This window comes from Entelurus aequoreus, linkage group LG06, assembly GCF_033978785.1.
Source record: "Entelurus aequoreus isolate RoL-2023_Sb linkage group LG06, RoL_Eaeq_v1.1, whole genome shotgun sequence".
Lineage (NCBI taxonomy): Eukaryota > Metazoa > Chordata > Actinopteri > Syngnathiformes > Syngnathidae > Entelurus > Entelurus aequoreus.
In genome coordinates, this window is record NC_084736.1 from 81,245,613 (window position 1) to 81,273,112 (window position 27,500).

Here is a 27,500-nt window from a genome sequence, read left to right on the forward strand (position 1 = left end):
TTGTCGGGACAGAGATGACTGTTTGGGAACGCAAAGCGTCCCATTTATTAACAATAAATCTTTCAATCAAACTTTCACATCTTTGACATGGCGAACAGCATTCGTGCAGAGTACAAATAATACAACGGTGCAAAGTAATACAAAGTGCTCGCCTGTACATTATCAAAATAACCAGCCTACCGGTATATGAAAAGTCAGTCTTTAATCATTGTGTCATCGTCTTCCTCCTGCGTACTAAAACCACCGAAATCCTCTTCGTCTGTGTCGGAGAAGAACAGGCCGTAAATAAGCCGCACCCTTGTATAAGCCGCAGGGACCAGAACGAGGGGAAAAAGTAGCGGCTTATAGTCCGGAAATTACGGTACATTCCAGGTGTCTCATTCAGTAAAAAAAAACAAAACTATTCCATTTAGTTTTTTTGAGGCGGTCTGTCATAAAATCTTTAGCATTCAATCAGACATTATTGTGTGTTTTTGTATTAGTGTTCCTAAAAAATCAGATATACCGGCCCCCAGACACACTTGTTTCTCTAAATATTCAGCGTTTTACCGTTCATAGTTAATATCAGTGTGTGAATGTGTGTGTGTGAATGGGTGAATGTGGAAAATAGTGTCAAAGCGCTTTGAGTTCCTTTAAAAAAGGTAGAAAAGCGCTATACAAGTACAACCCATTTAACATTAATATTGTAAATCCCACATTCTTTATTTTCATGTACATTCTGGGTGTCTCATTCAGTAACAAAAAAACGGCGGTCTGTTATAACGTTTTTAGCATTCAATTGTATTAATGTTCCTAAAAAGCAGATATACTGGCCCCCAGACAGACTTTTTTCCCTAAATTTGGCCCCTGACTCAAAATAATTGCCCAGGCCTGTCTTAAGGAGTTGATTTGAGTTTGAGTTTATTTCGAACATGCAAGCATACAACATGATACATCACAATTTCCAGTTTCTCTTTTCAACATGTTCGAAAAGGAGTAGGAAGAAGCAGAGCCCCGCTGTATGCTTGTGTTTCCAAGGTTTATAGGGTGCTTCCTTAGAGCCAAACTATTTGAGAAATCAGACTAACTTAGTGCGTATTCAATGACTTTCCAAGTGCATTCTCTGATTCTTGATTTCTTAGGCGAGCTAAGCTGTACCGGTTTGCTTCTGAAAACGAGCCACCTGAATGGAAGGAGAGAGGCACAGGTGATGTCAAGCTGCTGAAACACAAAGAAAAGGGCACCATCCGCCTCCTGATGAGGAGAGACCGTACTTTGAAGCTTTGTGCCAATCACCAGGGTGAGTCTCGTAACCACTGAATCGTTTGAGCCGACCTGCCAACATTTCCTTATTTTGTGTACTATGTACGCCTAAATACGCTCGTACGCATTAATAATTTACAGCTACTTTTGGGCTTTCAGTTTCCAGTCACGTTACTGAGCCACACTGGGAGTCACTGCATAGCTGGAGTGAAGTTAGGAAGTGCTTACAGCAAATTTGACATTCTGTGGTATAAGCAAAGTTATGCACACACAATGTTATTGAATGCATAATAATAAAGCCTTGTGATTGCTCCAAGTAGCGCTTTTACCAGTAATGCAAAGAAAATATGTTAATTGGCTTGATAAGATAATTGAAAAAAAACACCTGTAGCTTTTAGCAGAAATTGCAATGTTTAACATAAATACGCAATGAAATAATGTTCCTAATCTTACATGTCATCTCTTGCAAGTTAATGTTGTTTTGTGTTCTCTTGCGAACAACAGTTGTACCGATCATGGAGCTGAAGCCCAACGCTGGCAGTGACAGAGCCTGGGTCTGGAACACACTAGCGGATTACGCTGATGAAGCACCAAAACCCGAGCTCCTGGCGATACGCTTTTTAAATGCAGAAAGTGCGTACTGTGGTGGAGGGTGATGCTTTTTCTAGTCTTATGTTTTTAGCAACCCTCAAGTTTTTGTCCATTTGTCAATGCAGTACAATGCTATTTAACTCTTTTTGTAGACGCTGTATTTACCATTAAATTACTCTTTCTGCAGATGCTCAGAAGTTCAAAATGAAGTTTGACGAGTGCAAGGCAGAGGTCAAAAAAAATCTTGAAGGATCAGGTTTGTGTTTAAAGTCTCCTTAATTTAGTAAACATACACACCTTAGATCAGCGGTTCCCTAACTTTTGTCGTGTGCCCCCTTTGGCACATAAAATGTCTTCCACGATAGCTTAATTTATGCAGAAATCTAAATAATCCCAAAGGGTTCACATACTTTTATTTGCAAGTGTGTGTATACAACAAATACCGTGACAATAATCAGGCATTATCATGGTTTGCAGTCAAAACAGACAGACTGGCAAAATCTAGTTGAATGAAGTTAAACTTCAGCGAAAATATCAAGACACAGTGGTCAATAGGGGTGTGGGAAAAAATCAATTCGAATCGCGATTCTCACGTTGTGCGATTCAGAATCGATTCTCATTTTTTAAAAATTGATTTTTTTTATTTTTATTTTTTTTTACTATTTTTTTTTTTTATTAATCCAACAAAACAATACACAGCAATACCATAACAATGCAATCCAATTCCAAAACCAAACCCGACCCAGCAACACTCAGAACTGCAATAAACAGAGCAATTGAGAGGAGACACAAACACGACACAGAACAAACCAAAAGTAGTGAAACAAAAATGAATATTATCAACAACAGTATCAATATTAGTTACAATTTCAACATAGCAGTGTTTAAAAATCCCCCATTGACATTATCATTAGACATTTATATAAAAAAAAAAGAGCAATAGTGTCGCATCTCATAAGCTTGACAACACAATGTGTCCAATATTTTCACAAAGATAAAATAAGTCATATTTTTGGTTCATTTAATAGTTAAAACAAACTTACATTATTGCAATCAGTTGATAAAACATTGTCCTTTACAATTATAAAAGCTTTTTACAAAAATCTACTATTCTGCTTGCATGTCAGCAGACTGGGGTAGATCCTGCTGAAATCTATGTATTGAATGAATAGAGAATCCTTTTGAATCGGGAAAAAATCGTTTTTGAATCGGGAATCATGTTGAATTGAAAAAAAAAAAAAGATTTTGAATCGAATCGTGACCCCAAGAATCAATATTGAATCGAATCGTGGGACACCCAAAGATTCACAGCCCTAGTGGTCAACATTTTTGAGTGTTGTGTTACTGGTAGTTATTGGTTATTTATAAGATTTCAGCGTTTTATCTCTAATGTTCAATTTTTGCTGGGGGGTTTTCATTTAATTTTCTTTCTTAATGTGCTAAGGGGCCAAAAAAAATAGATCAAGGGACCAAATGGCCCCTGCATTAAGCTTTGGTTACCTCTGCTTTTACAGATCTTTGTCAGTCTTTCCCAATCCAAGTCTTTGAGCATGAACTGATGAAGTCTACTTGGATGAGAGGCGATTCTTCTTCTAAGACAAATCAAACAGTCTAGTTGCGATCGATTGAATGCCCTGAGATCTTTCTCAGGGTTGCATGTGTAACGTATCAACTGCGAGCAATCAAAACTGTATTTAGCTTGTTGGCGGGAACTGCCAGCCATTCTCTTCCCCACGTTTTTCTGCGCCTCATGGTGGTGGCGACACTCACTTAATATTTGAGCTAGGACTAATCATGCTCAAACCTAACGAAGATCTAGAAGCAGGGGCGTCCAAAGTGCTGCCAGGGGCCATTTGCAGCCTGTGGCTGATATATATATATGTGACCTGTGCTGGCAAAATGAGTCACAATGAGGAAATTTAAAAAACTGAGTTATTGTTATTTACACATTCTCCATCTAAAGACCTTCAAAATGATATATGGTTTGTTGGAATCGGACAGAAAATGACCGAGTTACATCCGATTGAAGTCGACCAAGTTTGAGGGTCCGTTTTGAGAAAAACTAGCTTAAAGTTTACTGTTCCAGAACAGAATGTTCCAAAACAAAACTCCATAGCAACCATACCTTAAAAGTCCTTGTAGCAACACCAAAATTGGTACAATTAAAGTCAAATCCCATGTCTAAAGGAAAAATATATATTCAACTCTATTGAAAACGGTTATGTACAAAAATTTCAACACTGTTATGTCACAGTTTTTTTGTTCACTGGTCAGTTTGTCAGCTGGTCAGCTGTCCGTAATATTCCTGACCAGCAGCACTAAGAAGATTCGCCGACTGCAGTGAATTTAGCGCACTTGCGACCGCCTGTGTACCCTCTCCACCTTCTAAATCCATTACGGAATGTAAAGCAGTCTAACTTATCCACAAAAATAATAATTAAATGTTCGAAAATCACCTTTTTTCACATAATATTCCGCTCTAATTACTGTGTTGTTTTTCATCAGGGTGCAGCCTTGATACCACAATGCACCGCGCGGGGTGATTCAACCAATGAGGGTACGCCTCACAGCGACCCTTAGCAACAAGCCGGATTTGTTTACGTCGGGACAGGTTTAAAAACTCGAATTATATTGGTTCAGAATGGCGTCATCGGGAATTCCATGCTCATTTTTAGAAAGTTTGGCGTCACAATGATAGCAAATATGGCTAGGGGGATTCCCCCTTGTTGCCGCGAGTGAGCGTTGAAAACACTGGAATTTCTCAAGGAATTTTAACACAAAGGACTAATTTCTGAAGACATACCTCGTACAAAACCTTCAAATAAAGGTGATTTAAGATGTTTTCTTGCTATTTCGATGATTGGGATCGCTAGATTGTGGCTTTATGGACTCATTTTTGTGAAAATCTCAATTTCAATCAAGATACATTTTTTCCACTTATTTGCCTGTAGCTCAAAATTAGCCTGTGCGTATTCCGACTCATTTTGCCAGCACGGGTCACATATATTTTTTAAATCGACCTTCGGCACATTTTAGTAATGAAATCAGACAAAAAAAACTGGGTGGGGACAAGAAAAAGTTGATATGTTATTAAAAACTAACACCACCAATCTTTGTCTTAAAATATAACTCTTTTCGCCTTTTTACAAAACCTTGAAAGGTATGGCAGGATGGGTGTGTGCTCCTAAAAGTTGTTGTGGGCATCAAGAAGGTTTTTAGGTTATGAAAGTTTCCCGTGCGCATCGAGATGTTTTCGGTTTAGTTTGTGGTTGACCTGTGTTGACATTTGGACCTGATTTCACCGCAGGAAACGCTGACAGTGCAAACAAAGTTGCAGAGAAGCTAGAGGAGCTCTCAGTAAAGGACAAGAAGACATCAAAGGACAAGCAAGAAGTTGAAAAGGAGACGGAGAAGAAAGTTGAAAAGGAGAAGAAAGAAAATGAGACAAAGGAGGTGAAGGCTGAGGAAAAGAATTGAGATATAAGAACTTTCTTTTTCGGCCTTCAATTTATCCGTTTTTTCCTCTTTTTCTACAATAGACTCTAAACGAACTGAATTTGGACACTTGACATTTAGTTTTTTTAATTTGCTTTGCCTCACAAGTCCTTGATACCACTCGAAGAAACCAAGACAAACCGTGCAAGCCCCCCTTCCCCTAACACACCTCAAAGTTACTTCTGACAAACTGTGGCCAGGCTTGTGATGATAATTCCCACATTGGGCTCTTTGGTTTTTGTTCTGAAGCAGAGTTTTTTTGTAGGGGAGAGGAAAATGTAGCCTGCTTGATAGCAGCACAGGGTCAGGGACCAGACATCATGTCGCTGTCATTACCCATGATGCATCGCAACGGGCTTTCCTGCCCTGTCCATGCTTCCACTGCTCACACCTCCACGTGTGTCTTAAGTATTGTAACCAGCAGGGTGGCCAGCGAGGGTCGTCAGATGCATTTGGCTTCATCTTTTGTTTCCAATTAACGCTTCATCAGCGCCACTCCAACCTCAATTCCTCAACAGGAATTTGTTAGCTAACATTCCCTGCTGATGATCTCAACAAATTAGTCAACTTTGCCCCCTAAAGTGCATCTGTAAATACTTGTACATGGATAAAATGTTGCTTCTCATTTGCACTCGTCTCCTCCACCTTCCAATAAAACACTGTCAACCATCTTTGTAGCCATTAAAGCTTCTTCCAGTACGTCACTATTTGAGTTCCTTGCCTGGAGAGAGAAAAGATTCAAAAGGCCATCAATAATTTGCTCAAAGTAAACTTTATTTATTTTGCCCAGGTTTCAGGGAAATATTTCTTCACAAAAATAGCACATTTATACAATAGTCTTAATACAGTTAAGTCAAATGTCTAAAGATCATAGACCAGTGGTTCTTAACCTTGTTGGAGGTACCGAACTCCAGTTTCATATGCGCATTCACCGAACCCTTTAGTGAAAAATCAGATTTCTTTTTTTTCAAATTCAAGATAAAGTTATGTTTTTGGTAACACTTTAGTATGGGGAACATATTCTAAGTAACAAAGACTTAATTTAGAGTTATTTGGTTAGGGTTAAATAACTCTAAATTAAGTCTTTGTTACTTAGAATATGTTCCCCAAGTGTCCAAAAAAATAAATGAATAAAAATACTCTCGGCAGGATCCTTGAGGGTGCATGGGAGTTTGCCCAACCAGTCTACATGTGCTTTGTGGACTTGGAGAAGGCATTTGACCGTGTCCCTCGGGAAGTCCTGTGGGGAGTGCTCAGAGAGTATGGGGTATCGGACTGTCTGATTGTGGCGGTCCGCTCCCTGTATGATCAGTGTCAGAGCTTGGTCCGCATTGCCGGCAGTAAGTCGGACACGTTTCCAGTGAGAGTTGGACTCCGCCAAGGCTGCCCTTTGTCACCCATTCTGTTCACGACTTTTATGGACAGAATTTCTAGGCGCAGTCAAGGCGTTGAGGATATCCGGTTTGGTGGCAGCAAGATTAGGTCTCTGCTATTTGCAGATGATGTGGTCCTGATGGCTTCATCTGGCCAGGATCTTCAGCTCTCACTGGATCGGTTCGCAGTTGAGTGTGACGCGACTGGGATGAGAATCAGCACCTCCAAGTCCGGGTCCATGGTTCTCACCCGGAAAAGGGTGGAGTGCCATCTCCGGGTTGCGGAGGAGACCCTGCCCCAAGTGGAGGAGTTCAAGTACCTCGGAGTCTTGCTCACGAGTGAGGGAAGAGTGGATGGTGAGATCAACAGGCGGATCGGTGCGACGTCTTCAGTAACGCGGACGCTGTATCGATTCGTTGTGGTGAAGAAGGAGCTGAGCCGGAAGGCAAAGCTCTCAATTTACCGGTCGATCTACGTTCCCATCCTCGCCTATGGTCATGAGCTTTGGGTTATGACCGAAAGGACAAGATCACGGGTACAAGCGGCCGAAATGAGCTTCCTCCGCCGGGTGGCGGGGCTCTCCCTTAGAGATAGGGTGAGAAGCTCTGTCATCTGGGGGGAGCTCAAAGTAAAGCCGCTGCTCCTCCACATGGAGAGGAGCCAGATGAGGTGGTTCGGGCATCTGGTTAGGATGCCACCCAAACACCTCCCTAGGGAGGTGATTAGGGCACGTCCGACCGGTAGGAGAGGAACGTGTCCTGGTAGGAGGCCACGGGGAATACCCAGGACACGTTGGGAAGACTATGTCTCCCGGCTGGCCTGGGAACGCCTCGGGATCCCCCGGGAGGAGCTGGACTAAGTGGCTGAGGAGAGGGAAGTCTGGGCTTCCCTGCTTAGGCTGCTGCCCCGGTGACCCGACCTCAGATAAGCGGAAGAAGATGGATGGATGGTTAGGGTTAGAGGTTTAGGGTTATAATAAGGCCATGCCGAATAAGGCATTAATAAGTACTTAATGACTAGTTAAGAGCCAATATGTTACTAATTTGCATGTTAATAAGCAACTAATTAATGGTGAATATGTTCCCCATACTAAAGTGTTACCATGTTTTTTTACTGGTGCACAAAATGAACCGTGCATGAACATCACCTTGTTCAAAGAACAAAACCAACACAGTTCATAAACTCACAACAAATGACACCTGCAAATCAGTCTGACTTCTGCTGTTGCCGTATCCGTAATACACCGATAGGGAGAAGTTTTTATTTACACGATGAGTCGGGTGTGTCTTGACCTCCGCCGAACCCCCAGGGTTTCGATGGAACCCAGGTTAAGAACCACTGTCATAGACTCTCTGGGCTAACAAAACTTGAGGGATGACAACTTGTCTGCTTCAACTTGTGTTAGGACTTTTAACACATTGCACACCACAAACATTTACTGTATACCAGCTCTTATTGCGCACCATTTTTTTCTGAACAATGAAAGCAATAAAATGTTTCTTCCATTGTCTTCATGTAGAGAACATCCTAACATCTCATGTATCGACCACTTGAAGGCAACAACGGCTGAGTCTTAAGTCATGTCAGGTATATTTTGTCAAATTCAGTTAACAATGAATATTTTTTTAACAGCAGGTGTGTTTGATACTCATGTATTATTTTTTTAAACAATTGCTTTATGCCCATTTTGTGCTGAAAGTGTTGAGCTGAATACATACACTATATTGCCAAAAGTATTTGGCCACCCATTTCAGAATCAGGTGTCCTAATCACTTGGCCCGGCCACAGGTGTATAAAATCAAGCACTTAGGCATGGAGACTGTTTCTACAAACATTTGTGAAAGAATGGGCCGCTCTCAGTGATTTCCAGCGTGGAACTGTCATAGGATGCCACCTGTGCAACAAATCCGGTCGTGAAATTTCCTCACTCTTAAATATTCCAAAGTCAACTTTATTATGAGAAAATGGAAGAGTTTGGGAACAACAGCAACTCAGCCACCCAGTGGTAGGCCACGTAAACTGACAGAGGGGTCAGCGGATGCTGTAGCGCATAGTGCAAAGACTTTCTGCACAGTCAGTTGCTACAGAGCTCCAGACTTCACGTGACCTTCCAATTAGCCCACGTACAGTACGCAGAGAGCTTCATGGAATGGGTTTCCATGGCCGTGCAGCTGCATCTAAGCCATACATCACGTACGTCGCCACTGGACTCTAGAGCAGGGGAGACGCCTTCTCTGGAGTGATGACTCACACTTTTCCATCTGGCAACCTGATGGACCAGTCTGGGTTTGGAGGTTGCCAGGAGAACGGTACATTTCGGACTGTATTGTGCCGAGTGTGAAATTTGGTGGTGCAGGAATTATGGTGTGGGGTTGTTTTTCAGGAGTTGGGCCTGGCCCCTTAGTTCCAGTGAAAGGAACTTCGAATGTTCCAGGATACCAAAACATTTTGGACAATTCCATGCTCCCAACCTTGTGGGAACAGTTTGGAGCGGAGCCCCTTCCTCTTCCAACATGACTGTGCACCAGTGCACAAAGCAAGGACCGTAAAGACATAGATGACAGTCTGGTGTGGATGAACTTGACTGGCCTGAACCCGATAGAACACCTTTGGGATGACTTAGAACGGAGACTGAGAGTCAGGCCTTCTCCACCAACATCAGTGTGTGACCTCACCAATGCGCTTTTTGGAAGAATGGTGGAAAATTCCTATAAACACGCTTAGGCAACCTTGTGGACAGCCTTCCCAGAAGAGTTGAAGCTGTAATAGCTGCAAAAGGTGGACCGACATCATATTGAACCCTATGGGTTAGGAATGGGATGGCACTTCAAGTTCATATGTGAGTCAAGGCAGGTAGGTGGCCAAATACTTATTGGCAATATAGTGTATTTTATTTTTGGTGGGAGCCCTTCTCTTTCATTGGCTGAATTTTTATAAGTGATTACAAAACGTAAACATGGCAGGCATACAATACAGTACTGTTGGGTATATCTGCAAACATTGACATTTTTTAATACATCGATAATATCTTGCATCGATAAATTGTTCCCCGTCCTGGAATTCTACCCAAACACCAAAGCGGACAACAAATACCATTCAATTAGACGATGAAACGGTGCCAAGTGTGAGGTATTCTGGTGGTCCAAAGACACTGATGGAGAGGTTGCATCTTGAGGCCACGCAGAGGAGGACTCAACATACTCGTAAAGGTATTATTCTGTCGGAATTGCCTGGAATTGTGTTCCTTATTTGTGCGCACGGCTGGACAATCTGACAAAGCATCCATAAAGAGAATGGGCTGACAAAAAGATCCAATATACACGTACAGGGAGCCAATGAGTAATGCCGACAAACAGCGCCTCCGATTGGTCGTGTTAACTCCCATCAGGTTGTCCCTCGCTCACACTGAAATCTCGTAGGTGGTGCCTCCGACGCCAGTCACTTTCTTCACGTTGCCGTGGCGACTGGGACTGACGGCGTCGCCCGTGGCGCTGGGGTGGAAATCCACGTAGCCGTTCACTTTCACGGACTCCCTGAAAGGAAGAGAGAAACAACGAAAATCGGGGTTCAACTGAGAGAATCGGAGGGTTGAGCGAGGATGAAGGGGTTGGTGCGGCGTCTGGGTGGAAGGAGGATGCAGGTGAAATGGCTGAGAAAAAAAGAAAACGCATGCAAAAAAAAAAAGAAGAAGAAATGGAAAGTCTCACAACTTTATTAAACTGACAGGCATGAAAGAATACAAAACATTTTTTTAATTCTAAGAAGGCATAAAGTAATCCATTCATAGAACACGAGTATGAATGTAAGAGGATAAATAAAACATGTACAGTGCAACACGCTTATGATGACGCCCTCCTGAGCTATTGTCGACAAACTGAAAGTGAAACTAGCCACTTTGGTCGAGAATGGGTGACAATAAACACCCGGTTTGGGAGCGACTGAAGCGTGTTCCACCGTACGCAAGATTTCCAATGCTACATGCTAGACAAGCAGTACAGACTCGTTAATGAAGGGAGGGGATAGTCGAGTCACCCGCCCGGACACCGGGGTGCAGTGCATGCAAGCGGCACCAAAGGGCGACGTCAGCATTCATACCTCGGCCCTCCCAGACGAGGCGAGTCCATCCTCTCCTGGGCGCTCACGTATGAGAGTTTCTGGTGGGAGTAGGAGGGCGATCGGGACATGGCGGGGGAATGGGGGTGGTGGGCCGGGGAGCGGTAGGGACCCTCCTGGACCCTCCCGTGGTTGTTGTTGTTGGTGATGCTGTGATCCGTGTGTAAGGAGCCGGAGGAAGTCCTGGGGGCACGGCCTAAGGTGGACCCGGCCTGGCGGAGCACCGGCGTTCTCTGGCCGTAGCTCAGCCCGACCCCCATCAGGTTGTCTCTGGAGCTGCCGTAGGCCGGAGGGGTCGGACCCCGGGAGCCGGCGCAGCGGGGCCCGTCGTAGCAGGGGTTGGGCGGGAGGCCGTAGCCCCCCGAGCCGCCCTCAAACCCCCCGGAGTCCTGGGCGTAGATGTGCGTGTGGGAGTGTCCGCGCAGCATGTGGCGCTTCTCCCGCTCCTCCCGCTCCTTGCGCTCCTGGATGGAGGCCATGATGGTCTGGGAGAGGTTGTCGTAGCGCACCGGGGACGGCTCCCGGTCGTGGAGGTGAGGGGACTGCCGGCCCACCCCCCTGCACGCCATGGCCGGACTGTAGGAGGCGGCCACCTGCTGCCGCTGCATCTCAGGCTCCCGAGCGTGGCACATCTTGGCGGGCAGGTACGGGGAGTGGAAGCCCGTCGGCGGCCCGCCGCGGTGAGCCAAGCACTCGCCGGCGGCGGGCGGAGTCGTGCCGGGGTTGAGCAGGCTGTCGTAGGACAAGCTGCCGTTGCGGTTGGAGAGCGTGTTGGGAGAGAAGACGCCCTGGTACGGCGCTGAGGCCGCGGGGTGAGGCTGCAGACCCACCACGAGTTGGCCCTTCTCTGAGCGATGGGCGGCCTGCTTCAAGCTCACCGTCCTGGGGGTGACCGGGTCGGCGTCCAGCTGGAAGGGCGAGGACTTGAAGGTGCGGTGGAGAGGAGCGTTGGCGTACTCCGGGAGATCCAAGTTGGGCTCCGAGCGGAAGTCGTGACCACGGATGTTCTCTTCCAGGATGGCGGAGCTCTTCTGGTCGTCCGGCATGACGATCTGAGGAACGAACAAAGTTGTGGTTTTGTGCCATTACATCATCATTTTATACGGTAAAACTACCTCACCTTGTCCCCCGCTGCGTGGTAGTGCACCTTTGGAACCGTGCCGAAGGACGGTCGGAACTTGTACATGGCGGGAGTGGAGGGATGAGTCTTTGCAGACACGGAACTTTCTATGAGCACAGGGAAGGAGAGCAAATATGAAAGGCTCATACGGAATAATTAAAGACATCTTGGGTATAATAAATACCACGGAGGTGTAACAAAATATTTACGGTATAATAATGATAATAATAATAGTGCGCTTTTTAGGACACTCAAAGGCATTTCTGTTATAAAAGATTACAATCTCAACAGTCTTGTTAACTAAATTATGTTTGTGATGTTATTTGTTCTCTAATACTTTGTTTTTTAGGAACGCTGCCGCAAAAAATTGTGACAAACATTCTGAGGTGATTTATATCCTTGATGTATTCGGAACGATAATCAATCAATCAATTCATTTTATTGTCATTGTCATAATAACACTTAAGTCATACAAGTCAACGAGATTTTAAAGCAGATTAAGCTGCAGTACTTGAAGCCGCCAGCAGAGTGTGCTCTTGTTCCTGGGCTGAGTGCTGCAGTTCCCTCCCTAGTATGCATCAAGACACACTGAGGGGCCTCCGGAGGGAACCTACTACAGCACAGGTGTCAAAGTCGTTTTCGCTGAGGGCCACGTCGCAGTTACGTTTGGCCCCAAAGGGCCGCTTTTAACAGTGAACACTATTATTACACCATTTTTTAAATACATTTTATTAGTCATTTTTAAAAAAAACTAAAATGTAAAAAAAATATGGTAAATTGCAATAATTTCACCTTAAAATTTAGTAAATGGAAAAACAGTACTGCTGTTTTCATGGTAAAAAAAAAATTATGTTAACTTAAATATTGTCTGCAAAAATATATGATCAAACATTTAAACCATTTTTTAAAATAGAAATAAATACTAATAATAATGATTTCGAAGCAAGTTATCCAACAAATTGTGCAATGTAAAAGTAGCAATGGTAAAATAGTGAAATTGACTATTTTTTACAGCATTTTTCTCTAGGGACGGCGTGGCGAAGTTGGTAGAGTGGCTGTGCCAGCAATCGGAGTGTTGCTGGTTACTGGGGTTCAATTCCCACCTTCTATCTTCCTAGTCACGTCCGTTGTGTCCTTGGGCAAGACACTTCACCCTTTGCCTCTGATGGCTGCTGGTTAGCGCCTTGCATGGCAGCTCCCGCCATCAGTGTGTGAATGTGTGTGTGAATGGGTAAATGTGGAAATACTGTCAAAGCGCTTTGAGTACCTTGAAGGTAGAAAAGCGCTATACAAGTATAACCCATTTATCATTTATTTATTAAATGGAAAAAAACAGTACTTTTTTTTTTTTACTGTTATAAACTTTGGTGCCGTTTTTGAATTTACAGCAATACACCAAAAAATCTACAGTTGTTGATTTGCGGTAAAAAACAAACAAAAAAAAACCTGGCAGCTCAGTTGCCAAAATTTTACTGTAAAATATACATTTGTTTTTTTACTGTAAATAAAAAAAATGCATTTCTACAGTAAAATTTTGGCACCTGAGCTGCCTTTTTTTTTTTTTTAACCGCAAATAAAAAACAAAACAAAAAAAAACTGTCAGCTCAGTTGCCAGAATTTTTCTGTAAAATATACATTAGTTTTTTACTGTAAATTTTAAAAAAATGCATTTCTACAGTAAAATGTTGGCATCTGAGCTGCTTTTTTTTTTTTACTGCAAATAAAAAAAAACCTGTCAGCTCAGTTGCCAGAATTTTACTGTAAAATATACTTTTGTTTTTTTACTGTAAATTAAAAAAAATGCATTTTTACAGTAAAATTTTGGCACCTGAGCTGCCAGTTTTTTTAAAGGTTTTTTTTACCGCAAATAAAAACAAAACAAACAAAAAAACTGTCAGCTCAGGTGCCAGAATTTTACTGTAAAATATACATTTGTTTTTTTACTGTAAATAAAAAAATGCATTTGTACAGTAACATTTTGGCTCCTGGGCTGACATTTTTTTTTAGTTTTTTTATTACCGCAAAAACAAAAAAAAAACCTATCAGCTCAGTTGCCAGAATTTTACTGTAAAATATACTTTTTTTTTTTTTTACTGTAAGTAAAAAAAAATGCATTTCTACAGTAAAAATTTTGACACCTGAGCTGCCAGTTTTTTTTTTTACCGCAAAAAAAAAAAAAAAACATCAGCTCAGTTGCCATACATTTACTGTAAAAAAAACATTCGTTTTTTTACTGTTAATAAAAAAATACATTTATACAGTAAAAATTTGGGTACCTGAGCTGCCAGTTTTTTTTTTTAGATTTGTTTTTTTAACCGCAAATTAAAAAAATAAAAACCTCAGCTCAGTTGCCAGAATTTTACTGTAAAATATATATATTTGTTTTTTTTTACTGAAATTTAAAAAAACTGCATTTTTACAGTAACATTTTGACACTTGAGCTGCCAGTTTTTTGTTTTGTTTTTGTTTTTTACAGCAAAACTAGATTTTTCGGTGTGTTACTGTAAATGCCAAAACGGCACCACAGTTTATTACAGTAAAAAAAAAAAAAGTACAGTTTTTTTCATTAAAGAGAAAAATGCTGCAAAAACCACAGTAAATTTCACAATTTTACCATGAAATCTTGTGCTACTTTTACATTGCACAATTTGATGGATAACTTGCTTTGAAATCAATTATTATTAGTATTTATTTCTATTCAAAAAATGCTTTCAATGTTTGATAATACATTAGACAATAGTTAAGCTAACAAAATTTGCAATTGCATGGAGTACAAATATTTTTTCTCCCAAAATAGAAAGAAAGAATACATTTAGTAAGACAAATTTCAGTACTTTATTGATACATATTATTTCCAGGCTTTCGAGGGCCAAATAAAATGAAGTGGCGGGCCACACCTGGTTTGACACCTGTGTACTATATAGCATGTTAACATTAAACACTGACACCAATATCGTGCTAGTTTTCTTTCTGTTGTTCATTTGAAAACAGCAACACTTCAGTGCAATACGACACAGGAGTGCTGAATGACATCAATTATATTAGCATAAAGATAACATTTGGATATGTTGAGCATACTCACCCTCACTGGAGGTCAGGTGGTTCTTCAACTGGTTGTACCTGTCAGCTTTTGGCGGCAGTGGTGGCTGACTCTCTTTGTCGTCCAGACCGTCCAAGCTGGTTTTGGACTACAGGAGGGGGAGCACAATGTCAACAACACCCCAAACGCATAGATGAGATATTGCAGTAAAATTCACGAATCAGCATTCCCTGCAAATTTGCAGATTTTCACTAAAAATATTACAGTATTTTCTCTCTTTGGTGAAAATAGGTTGTTTTTCTGACAGAAAACTGTCTCATTCGTTTGGCCCTCCTATGGAGGACTTCTGGGGTAGCCTTGGACTCAGTGGCGGGCCGTGCGTTTCCCACCTAGGCCTTCAGTGATGTCCGACTTTAAAGATTACCTCTCGAAACACCATCGTTGATGTCACCACATGACCATTGGTGGAGAAATACTACGCAGGAACACATTTACGCACTACTGGGTATTGAAGGACATCAACGGTGTACAAAACTGATTATTTTCTGGTGCATTTAAAACTCAATAAACCCGCATCAGCAATTAAGACATATCTTGTGTGGTACTGTCAAAATTAAAATAGCAAAAAATATATATTTGAACTCACAATTTGTAGCATCTATTCAACCTCGTATAAGCCAGTGGTACCCCTCGTCGAGGGCTTATTCGAGTGGAAATGGCGAGCATTTCCCCATTTCATCGCCAGAACAACTGAGCTAGCTTCCGGGTTTGGCTGACATCGTTTCTTGAAAATGTCCTTGCAAATATATATCTGCCACCTAATCAACGTGTTGTTCTCCTTCTCCGCTAGCCCGGTATGGCTACGACTTCCTGCTAAATTGAAACTTGTGAATGGATACTCACTTTGGAATGACAAGTGAGTATCCAATCACAGTCTCGTTAACACCGGGTTACCTAGATAGACTACTGTCAACAACTTGTGATCCGATTGGCTATCGCAACTGTCTATCAACTGTATGTGTTCTCAAATTCATCCGCTAACGGTCCCGGTGAGTATCCAATCACAGGACGAGTAAATGTCACGTTCAAGGTAAAGGCCATCTAGAAGGCCTTACTGACGACATCTCGTGATCTGATTGGCTATCGCAACTGTCTATCAACTGTATGCGTTAGTTCACTTACAGTGCACAGCCATTGTTGATTCTGAAGGCCTTGGGCAGATTTGGTACAGCATGGCAACATAAGCCAGCTGAATTCTGATTGGATACAAAGTAAAACTAAACACAACACTGGAAGGAGCATAATATGACATGAGGAGAATGTGAATACTTTTAGATATTTAGGGAAAGTAAATAGAAAAATAATTGCATCTTTAATCATGATGATGATTTCTGGTTATGTCAGGCCAACAGAGAAGGTCTTGCTGGCCCAGACGTCACACCACTGCTGTGACTCATATTCCATCTGCTCCATCTTTCATTATCATTCATCAGCGGTGAGTACTTACACAATTTATTATTCAAGTGTTTGCCAACCCTCAGGTGACAAAGAAAGACTCTTTGTCCTTTCAGCCATTTTGTGCCGAATTCTGGCCGTCGTTTTGTTGTATCGTTCGTCATGGTCATTGTACACCAGGGGTCACCAACGTGGTGCCCGCGGGCACCAGGTAGCCCGTAAGGACCAGATGAGTAGCCCGCTGGCCTGTTCTAAAAATAGCTCAAATAGCAGCACTTACCAGTGAGCTGCCTCTATTTTTTAAATTGTATTTATTTACTAGCAAGCTGGTCTCGCTTTGCCTGACATTTTTAATTCTAAGAGAGACAAAACTCAAATAGAATTTGAAAATCCAAGAAAATATTTTAAAGACTTGGTCTTCACTTGTTTAAATAAATTCATTAATTTTTTTACTTTGCTTCTTATAACTTTCAGAAAGACAATTTTAGAGAAAAAATACAACCTTAAAAATGATTTTAGGATTTTTAAACACATATACCCTTTTACCTTTTAAATTCCTTCCTCTTCTTTCCTGACAATTTAAATCAATGTTCCAAGTAAATTTATTTTTTTTATTGTAAAGAATAATAAATACATTTTAATTTAATTCTTCATTTTAGCTTCTGTTTTTTCGACGAAGAATATTTGTGAAATATTTCTTCCAACTTATTATGGTTAAAATGCAAATAAATTATTCTGGCAAATCTAGAAAATCTGTACAATCAAATTTAAATCTTATTTCAAAGTCTTTTGAATTTCTTTTAAAAATTTTGTTCTGGAAAATCTAGAAGAAATAATGATTTGTCTTTGTTAGAAATATAGCTTGGTCCAATTTGTTATATATTCTAACAAAGTGTAGATTGGATTTTAAACTTTTTTAAAACATGTCATCAAAATTCTAAAATTAATCTTAATCAGGAAAAATTACTAATGATGTTCCATAAATTCTTTTTTAAAGTTTTTCTCTTCTTTTTTTCGGTTGAATTTTGAATTTTAAAGAGTCGAAATTGAAGATAAACTATGTTTCAAAATGTAATTGTCATTTTTTTCGTGTTTTCTTCTCTTTTAAACCGTTCAATTAAGTGTAAATATCATTAATTATTAATAATAACATAGAGTTAAAGGTAAATTGAGCAAATTGGCTATTTCTGGCAATTTATTTAAGTGTGTATCAAACTGGTAGCCCTTCGCATTAATCACTACCCAAGAAGTAGCTCTTGCTTTCAAAAAGGTTGCTGACCCCTGATTGTACACGATGTATCCTAAGAAGGCTTTTTTTTCATGTAAAATTAAAAAAAAAATCAAAGTCCAAAGTCATTTTGATAGTAGGCTATTATGGCTATTATAGACACTTACATCATGTGTTGCCTTCGTTATAACACTTATATACGACTTTTCATTTTTTGCGGCTCCAGACAGATTTGTTTTTTGTAATTTAGAGCCTAGCAGAAAATTCGCAGTTCCACATTTAATTTTTTTATACATATTTAAATATTTGTTAAATTTTTTTCAATTTTTTTTGTACAATTTTTAAAATATTTTTTATGTACACTCACTTTCTTTTGTTGAATTACAATTATAATAACACACATTTCAACGTATTATTATTAGTATTTCTTTTCTTACAATTAACACTGCAGACTCCATCAAATGAAAAGTATAAGTTGTTCATCTTTGATATTGTTGGATAAAATCTTGTCTTATGAAGGTTTTAATTAGTGCATCAGCTTGTCTGCAGTGAGAACGGAGTAAGGCAGGCAGACGCTGCAATGAGTCAATAAATACATAAATAAGGTGTGGAGTGAAAAGCGCTCACCTTGGAGTTGACGATGGTGCTGTGGATGCCGTTGTCGTTGATCTTGATGATGATTTTCCTCTCTGAGAGTTCTGGTCTGATGAACGGGGGTTGGATTTTAATGTGGGGCTTCTTCCGGGGATCCAACGTGTACCTGCGTGGGGAAATGCTCAAACTGTGTGATTTATGTCACGTTCCTTGTCAGACCCGACGAACACAAGGGAGCAGGCGTCGAACAATACGGTAAAAGTACCGTATTTTCCGGACTATAAGGCGCACTTAAAATCCTTTCATTTCCTCAAAACTCTATAACCCGGTGCGCCTAATGAACGGAATAATTCGGGTTGTGCTTACCGACCTCGAAGGTATTTTATTTTGGTACATGGTGAAATGATAAGTGTGACCAGTAGATGGCAGTCACACATAAGAGATACATGTAATATGACTCAAGTAAACAACACCGACATTTTATATGTTCCATTGACAATATAGAACAGGGGTCACCAACGCGGTGCCCGCGGGCACCAGGTAGCCCGTAAGGACCAGATGAGTAGCCCGCTGGCCTGTTCTACAAATAGCTCAAATAGCTGTCTCTATTTATTTAAATTTTATTCATTTACTAGCAAGCTGGTCTCGCTTTGCTCGACATTTTTAATTCTAGGAGAGACAAAACTCAAATAGAATTTGAAAATCCAAGAAAATATTTGAAAGACTTGGTCTTCACTAACTGACAAAGAAACAGATCACAGATTTGGTGTCCAGTTCAAAGTGTGACATGATTTATTTAAAAATTTGAGAGTTGACTTTTGTATTTTACATGAGTTATTATTTGTACAAACATGGTGCAAAGTCATTCATGATTTGTTAAAAAATGTTAGTGGCTCGCTAGTTAAAATGGGATATTGTGGTTTCACAAGACTGTCTTAGAAGTGATCATTTGAAAATGTTCAATTTGAAAAATGTGCACTTAGAGAAAATATAAAAATAAAGTGTTGCATTTTGATATGTATCTGTTTCTATATATATTTATTGTGAGAAATCATTAAGATGATCAGTGTTTCAACAAAGATAAATATCATTAATTATTAATAATAACATAGAGTTAAAGGTAAATTGAGCAAATTGGCTATTTCTGGCAATTTATTGAAGTGTGTATCAAACTGGTAGTCCTTCGCATTAATCAGTACCCAAGAAGTAGCTCTTGCTTTCAAAAAGGTTGCTGACCCCTGATATACAACAATACACACGGCGCTCAAAAACCTATCAAAATGTTTTTAGTACGACTTTGGTAAGCTATGAAGCCACACCACTTGATGTGCTTCAACATAGGAGTATTATTATGGTGTGTGTATAAGGTAAGACATATTATCTGGCGTTTTGTTTCGCAATATTATGCAAAAGCAACTTTTCTTACCTTCTGGTACCCATACTTGTGGAGGGGCGGGGTTTGGTGGTAGCGGGGGGGGTATATTGTAGTGTCCTGGATAAGTTAGTGCTGCAAGGGGTTCTGGGTATTTGTTCTGTTGTGTTTATGTTGTGTTACGGTGCGGATGTTCTCCCGAAATGTGTTTGTCATTCTTGTTTGGTGTGGGTTCACAGTGTGGCGCGTATTTGTAACAGTGTTAAAGTTGTTTATACGTTAACCCTCAGTGTGACCTGTATGGCTGTTGCATTCACTTGTGTGTGTGTGTGTAAAAGCCGCATATATTATGTGACTGAGCCGGCACGCTGTTTGTATGGAGGAAAGGCGGACGTGACGACAGGTTGTAGAGGACGCTAAAGGCAGTGCCTTCAAGGCACGCCCCCAATATTGTTGTCCGGGTGGAAATCGGGAGAAATTCGGGAGAATGGTTGCCCCGGGAGATTTTCGGGAGGGGCACTGAAATTCGTGAGTCTCCTGGGAAAATCGGGAGGGTTGGCAATAGGGATGATGCTCGAAACCGGTTTTCCCGGTTGTTCGATAAGAAAAGAACCGAGTCCTCGGACTCGAATCCCTTTTTGAGAACCGGTATCCGTTATCGAGACCACTATAGTAAAGAAAAAGAGTTGGTTCTTTATTCGAATCCCTGGGAACGAATCCCAAATGGGCAATGTTATGCCCATTTGATTGTAGACTTTTACTGACACCTTGTGGCGATATGAAAATACTACGCGTCATTAGTCTGGCCACTTTCGGGTTAACGATGTCAGTTCAGTTCATGAGACAATTGAGAAGTAGACAAGTTGTGTTAGCTCTTACAAGCCTTGGAAAAGATAAGTCTGTAAGTAAACTGTTTAACTTGTTTATGTAACTCAATATTAAGGTGGAAAGTGGTTCAATTTGATACTAAGATGTTTATTGAAAAATGGTTTTTGTGCACTGTTTCAATGGATGATTTGAGGACTTAAAATGGCTGCCAGTCGTGTATTTCCACCATCGAAATAGTTTCAACACTCAGAAGTATTTGTTTGATGATAGTACTGTATATTTGTGTGAAGCTAATATTTACATATTGTGTATTAAATTTGAGTACGTTAATTAAATCACATACATTTGTTATTGTGTGTATTTCAGTTTAAAAAAAAAACAACAGTCCAGTGCAAGACAAAAGTAAAGATAGGAAAAGACAAAGCAAGATCAACAACAATAAAGAGCCTAAATGGATTAATCTGCTTTGGAACTTTATTAGACGTCTTGGATTGTGTGTGTGTGTAGTTAGTATGTTCCAATAGCAGCAGAAGTGCACTTTTTGGAGAGCTGTATTATTTTCAGTTTTGTGCCCAAGGGACTGATTTTATTTAACAATATATTATTATTTATACACCTATAGTGATCACAGAGACAGGTTGTTTTTGTGTTACTGTATATATTTGTTTTTCTGAAAAATCCCACTTAATATACTTTGGGTAACAGTCAATATTTATTTATTTTATTTTATTTTTTTCTTATAAAATAAAAGTGAGCTTTTGTTAAACCAAATATTGTGTTTTTTTCCACATACAACAACCTATCTGGATTCGATAAGAGAATCGATAAGGAATCGGTTCGATAAGAGGATTCGATAATAGGCTCGAACTCGATAATTTCTTATCAAACATCATCCCTAGTTGGCAAGTATGCTGGTACCTGCTGATCCGTATTTGGGATCTGCATAAGTCCTGAAAATGTGCGCGTGCCCGCCTTTGTAGTCCGTGCCCACACCGTCGTCGATAAACTTCTTCTTTTCCTCTATCTTCTTGTTATGTGACATTCATCCTCCGCTGTTGCCATTTCTAATACAAAGTAGTGTAAAGTTCTTACTTATATCTGTCAGTAAACTCGCCATGAAAGCGCTAAAACATACTGGTGTAGTGAGTTGACATTATTCACCCGAGGAACTTTAGTTATTCGGGAGTTCCGATCGGACGTTTTTTTCACGGGACACATTTCCGGTGTTGTTGTCGTTTCCGGATGAGGAGATGCTGCTCCGTTATTGATTGAAGTAAAGTCTGAATGTCATTAAAACAGTTAGCGCCATCTTTTGACACTTCTTCCACTCCCGTCCTTGCACGCTACACAACGCTACAACAAAGATGACGGGGAGAAGTAAAGTGAGCCACGTAAATAAGACCGCCCACAAAACGGCGCATCCGGTTGCGACTGTCAGAAAGCGGCTTGAAGATGATGTGTAAAACATCATCTATGCAACATTTTGAGCAAAGAACCACCATTACATGTTATGTAGACCACAAGGAAGTATGAATATAGACCTGAACAGACCATTCATCGACAGTGCGCCTTATAATCCGGTGCGCCCTATGGTCCAGAAAATACGGTAGTTGTGCTTCTAAACCCCATTTGCTTCTTCTCACTCTTAAACAGGCTCACATGGTGACACAATGTGGTAAAACAGCGTGAACATGTCGTTTAAAGCAGCGTCTTACCTCGGCGCCAGAGGACTGCATAAGACAAACTCCACGTTGCCACAGCAACCTTTCGTGAAAGGATTCACTCCTCCACGAAACTTGCCCGTAACCTGCGGGACAAAAGGCCTTGTTTATAGTCGCAATAGAAAGCTCACACACCCCCGTACATTACTTACAGTGCATCTGGAAAGTATTCACTTTTTCCACATTTTGTCATGTTACGGCCTTATTCCAAAATTGAATAAATGTATATTTGTCCTCAAAATTCTAAAGACAATACCCTATAATTACAATGTAAAAAAAGCTTTTTTTTAATTTTGCAAAATTATTTAAAAAAAAAAAAAATCACATGTACATAAATAAGTATGCTGGCAAAAGTGCACCAGCAAAGTATTGAGCAAATGCTGTGAATACTTACACTACCGTTCAAAAGTTTGGGGTCACCCAAACAATTTTGTGGAATAGCCTTCATTTCTAAGAACAAGAATAGACTGTGGAGTTTCAGATGAAAGTTCTCTTTTACTGGCCATTTTGAGCGTTTCATTGACCCCACAAATGTGATGCTCCAGAAACTCAATCTCCTCTTAGGAAGGTCAGTTTTGTAGCTTCTGTAACGAGCTAAACTGTTTTCAGATGTGTGAACATGATTGCACAAGGGTTTTCTAATCATCAATTAGCCTTCTGAGCCAATGAGCAAACACATTGTACCATTAGAACACTGGAGTGATAGTTGCTGGAAATGGGCCTCTATACACCTATGTAGATATTGCACCAAAAAGCAGACATTTGCAGCTAGAATAGTCATTTACCACATTAGCAATGTATAGAGTGTATTTATTTCAAGTTAAGACTAGTTTAAAGTTATCTTCATTGAAAAGTACAGTGCTTTTCCTTCAAAAATAAGGACATTTCAATGTGACCCCAAACTTTTGAACTATAGTGTATGTACATGTCATTTTGTTGTTTTTTATTTCTAATAAATTAGCAAAAAACAACAAACTTTTCACATTGTCATTATGGGTGATGTGAAAAATGTGTTGTTGTTTTTTTGCAAATTTTGAGAAAAAACAAAAACACGTTGTCATTATGGGCTACTCCTTTCTGAGCTGCCACCGTATCGCGGTAGAGGAGTCTGCATGTCCCAATGATCCTAGGAGCTATGTTGTCCATGGAGTCTCCCAAAACAAACAGGTCCTAGGTGAGGGACCAGCCAAAGAGCAGCTCAAAGACCTCTATTGAAAGTCAAAATCAAGGACCCAGATCCCCCTCGCCCGAACACAGGTCACCGGGAACCCCTCTGGAGCCAGGCCCCCCGGAGGTGAGGCCCGGCCGGGAACAGCCCGAAGAGGCAACGTGGGTCCCCCCTCCACTGGGCTCACCACTCATTGGACAATGGATAGAGGTCGAGTGCAGTGTGAGCTGGGCGGTATCAATCAATCAATCAATCAATGTTTACTTATATAGCCCTAAATCACGAGTGTCTCAAAGGGCTGCACAAGCCACAACGACATCCTCGGCTCAGATTCCACATCAGGGCAAGAAAAAACTCAACCCAATGGGATAACAATGAGAAACCTTGGAGGGGACCGCAGATGTGGGGACCCTCCCCCTGGGCGACCGGTATCCGAAGGCGGTCCGATCCTCGGCTACATAAGGTAGCTCTTGGAACGTGAAACGTCACTTCGCTGGGGGAGAAGGAACCTGAGCTGGTGCGCGAGGTGGGGAAGTTCCGGCGAGATGTAGTCGGACTCACTTCGACGCACAGCAAGAGGTCTGCAACCAGTCCTCTCGAGAGGGGCTGGACTCTCTTCCATTCTGGCGTTGCACACAGTGAGAGGCGATGGCTACACAAGCTAGCTCTTGGAACGTGAAACGTCACATCGCTGGGGGGGAAGGAACCTGAGCTGGTGCGCGAGGTGGGGAAGTTCCGGCTAGATGTAGTCGGACTCACTTCGACGCACAGCAAGAGGTCTGCAACCAGTCCTCTCGAGAGGGGCTGGACTCTCTTCCATTCTGGCGTTGCACACAGTGAGAGGCGATGGCTACATAAGCCAGCTCTTGGAACGTGAAAGGTGACTTCGCTGGGGGGAAAGAGGCTGAGCTAGTGTGCGAGGTGGAGAAGTTCCGGCTAGATATAGTCGGACTCACTTCGACGCACAGCAAGAGCTCTGGAACCAGTCCTCTCAAGAGGGGCTGGACTCTCTTCCATTCTGGCGTTGCACAGAGTGAGAGGCGATGGCAATTCTTGTTGCCCCCCCGGCTCAAAGCCTATATGTTAGAGTTTAACCCAGTTGACGAGAGGGTAGCTTCTCTCTGCCTTCTGGTGGTGGGGACGGGTCCTGACTGTTGTTTGTGGTTACGCACCAAACAGCAGCTCAGAGTAGCCGACCTTTTTGGATTCCCACGAGGGAGTACCGGAGAGTGCTCCCTCATGTGATTCCCTTGTGCTGCCGGGTGACTTCAACGCTCACATTGGCAACAACAGGGAAACCTGGAGAGGCGTGATTGGCAAGAATGGCTGCTGACCTCGACTCAGGATGTTTTGGATCGGGGGAGGGACTACTTCAAAGACCTCCTCAATCCCACCTACATGTCTTCCTGTGAGGAAGCAGTGCCTGGGGAATCTGTGGTGGGCTCTCCTGTTTCTGGGGATGAGGTTGCCAAGGTAGTTAAAAAAATCCTCGGTGGCAAGGCCCCGGGGGTACATGAGATCCGCCCAGAGTTCCACAAGGCTCAGGATGCTGTGGGGCGGTCTTGGTTGACAAGACTCTGCAACATTGCGTGGACATGGAGGGCAGTACATCTGGATTGGTAGACTGGGGTGGTGGTTCCTCTCTTTAAGAAGGGGAACCGGAGGGTGTGTTCTAACTATCGTGGGATCACACTCCTCAGCCTTCCCGGTAAGGTCTATTCAAGTGTACTGGAGAGAAGAATACGCCAGATAGTCGAACCTCGGATTTAGGAGGAGCTGTGTGGCGTTCGTCCTGGTCGTGGAACTGTTGACCAGCTCTATACTGGTGAATGGGAGTTTGCCCAACCAGTCTCCATGTGCTTTGTGGATTTGGAGAAGGCATTCGACTGTGTCCCTCGGGAAGTCATGTGAGGAGTGCTCAGAGAGTATGGGGTATCGGAATGTCTGAATGTGGCGGTCCTCTGCCTGTATGGTTGGTGTCAGAGCTTGGACCAGAAAGTCGGACCCGTTTTCAGCAAGGGTTGGATTCTGCCAGTGCTGCCCTTTGTCACCAATTGTGTTCATAACTTTTATGGACAGAGTTTCTTGGCGCAGTCAGGGCGTTGAGGGAATCCGGTTTGGTGGCTGCAGGATCAGGTCTCTGTATTTTGCAGATGATGTGGTCTTGATGACTTTATCTGGCCAGGATCTTCAGCTCTCACTGGATCAGTTCGCAGCCTAGTGTGAAGCGACTGGGATGAGAATCAGCACCTCCAAGTCAGAGTCAGTGGTTCTAGCCTAAAAAGAGTGCCAACTCCGGGTTGGGGGAGAGATCTTGCCCCAAATGGAGGAGTTCAAGTACCTCGGAGTCTTGTTCACGATTGAGGGAAAAGTAAATCGTGAGATCAACAGGCGGATCGGTGCGCCGTCTGCAGTAACACAGACCCCTTATGGATTCGTTGTGGTAAGGCAAAGCTCTCAATGTACCGGTCGATCTACGTTCCCATCCTCACCTATGCTCATGAGCTTTGGGTTATGACCTTAGAGATAGGGTGAGAAGCTCTGTCATTTGGAAGGAGCTCAAGGGCTGCTGCCTTGCGACCCGACATCGGATAAGCGGAAGAAGATGGATGGATGGATGGATGGCATTAAGGGCTATTGTCTGTTCAACTTTTAGAACCAAAATAATTCAACAAAACCTAATGTGGAAAAAGTGAAGAGCTGTTAAATACTTCTCGGACGCACAGTTCATACAAGTCCAGACAATGCTGACAGGCTAATTAATGGTACTTGTAACTTTTCCTCGTAAATGTATTGTTATTCATCTACTGTTACTACTCACTTGCTCATTGGTGGTTCGACCTCGAGCCACAAGCACCATGTGGAAACCTGTGAGCCCCATGACGGGAATGAAGAAAAGCCCAGAGATGCACATCACCACCAGTCTGGGCATTGAACGGTTAAGAACAAAAACATCAGCTCACAAAAAGACAACTCATGAACAGAGAAAGCAAAAGCCCGTGGCTAAAAGAGGATACGTGACGGTCGTGTGCAGAACGGCCAGCCTCTCCCTGTGGTGTAGGACGAAGATAAGGCCGAAGGTGAACACTCCCATCATGTGGATGCTCAAAGACAGCAGGAAGAGGAAGAAGTAGCGATAGTTTCTTCGTCCGATGCAGTTGTTCACCCAAGGACAGTGATGATCAAAGTCCTGTGGGGAATGAACTGGTTTACTACTTTATGTTATTCACATCAAATAATTTACCATCAGTGACTACGTGTAAGAATAATATCTGGGGAGTCTGAAACTTGGTTTAGAACAAGGGTCTTGTCAGGTTCAAACACCGAACTATCTATTACACAAGACAAGAAGAAGGAACCACGCAGAGACAGAGTTGAATTTTACTCATGTGGAGTGACGTATGGGGCTGTACACTCTTGTTGCAGTTTCCCCCTACGCTCTAAGGTACAGTCCCACGTGCGCCTCTATTTATTTGGGAGGTCCCTAGTTAACATCACTGAGGCTGCAAGCAGCCCCCAGTAGACACAATACATGATTATTCAGAATGGAAAAGTGCTGACACTCGTGATTCCGCCCTGTATTTGTCCTGTCCGCGTCGAGGTACTCGATGTCCGTCCTTGGCTGTCAGCAGGCAGGGTCTGGAACCAAACTGCTGACAAAAGAAAACTTTGCAAAGCAAGACCGCAAGTTGTGTCTTACACAGATAGTAAAGTACAACTTCAGCACAATTGATAATAACTATAGCAACGGCCTTTAAGCATTAGCATTGTATTTCCCAATGTGTGTTTGGTGCGTCGTTATTTTAGTGCCTGCAACGTTATTGTAGTTAGTGTTCTTTCCAGTGGGTTCCCAGATTGCAATAAAATATTTAACTATTGGCCGCCCACGGGCAGGAATTAAACTAAACTATGAAGCTACAAATAATGCAAGATTTAGACCCCCGGTTTAGAAGGAGCCAATACAATCTAGATTGACAGAAGCGAGTCGGGATCTTTAAGGAACAGATGAAAAAACTTAAAAAATAATGTATAAAATACAGTTAGCAAAACTGCCTTGTAGTTATGTATCAATTGACAATATAAAGAAATCAAAGAAATAGAACAATCAAATACAAGGAGAAGAAGAAAAATAAATATAGGGTGAAGAAAAATAAAAAGT

At 41.9% G+C, this 27,500-nt stretch overlaps 2 protein-coding genes across 2 annotated transcripts in view; one reads left to right on the forward strand and one right to left on the reverse strand.

Moving 5' to 3' along the window:
* The window catches only part of ranbp1 (RAN binding protein 1), a 14,358-nt gene extending 8,359 nt beyond the window's left edge, over window positions 1-5,999 (forward strand). Inside the window, exons 3-6 of the mRNA XM_062051617.1 lie at window positions 1,122-1,279; window positions 1,747-1,875; window positions 2,021-2,089; window positions 5,141-5,999. Of these exons, the coding sequence (XP_061907601.1) occupies window positions 1,122-1,279; window positions 1,747-1,875; window positions 2,021-2,089; window positions 5,141-5,310 (526 nt within the window). The 3' untranslated portion in view covers window positions 5,311-5,999. The remainder of the gene's footprint in view (window positions 1-1,121; window positions 1,280-1,746; window positions 1,876-2,020; window positions 2,090-5,140) is intronic.
* A 94-nt stretch (window positions 6,000-6,093) lies between these two features.
* zdhhc8b (zinc finger DHHC-type palmitoyltransferase 8b) overlaps window positions 6,094-27,500 on the reverse strand; it is a 133,966-nt gene continuing 112,559 nt past the window's right edge. Inside the window, exons 4-11 of the mRNA XM_062051640.1 lie at window positions 26,359-26,531; window positions 26,163-26,265; window positions 22,168-22,259; window positions 18,286-18,418; window positions 15,018-15,123; window positions 11,936-12,042; window positions 10,798-11,867; window positions 6,094-10,235 (exon numbers count right to left, since the gene is read on the reverse strand). Coding sequence (XP_061907624.1) covers window positions 10,103-10,235; window positions 10,798-11,867; window positions 11,936-12,042; window positions 15,018-15,123; window positions 18,286-18,418; window positions 22,168-22,259; window positions 26,163-26,265; window positions 26,359-26,531 — 1,917 coding nt within the window. The 3' untranslated portion in view covers window positions 6,094-10,102. The remainder of the gene's footprint in view (window positions 10,236-10,797; window positions 11,868-11,935; window positions 12,043-15,017; window positions 15,124-18,285; window positions 18,419-22,167; window positions 22,260-26,162; window positions 26,266-26,358; window positions 26,532-27,500) is intronic.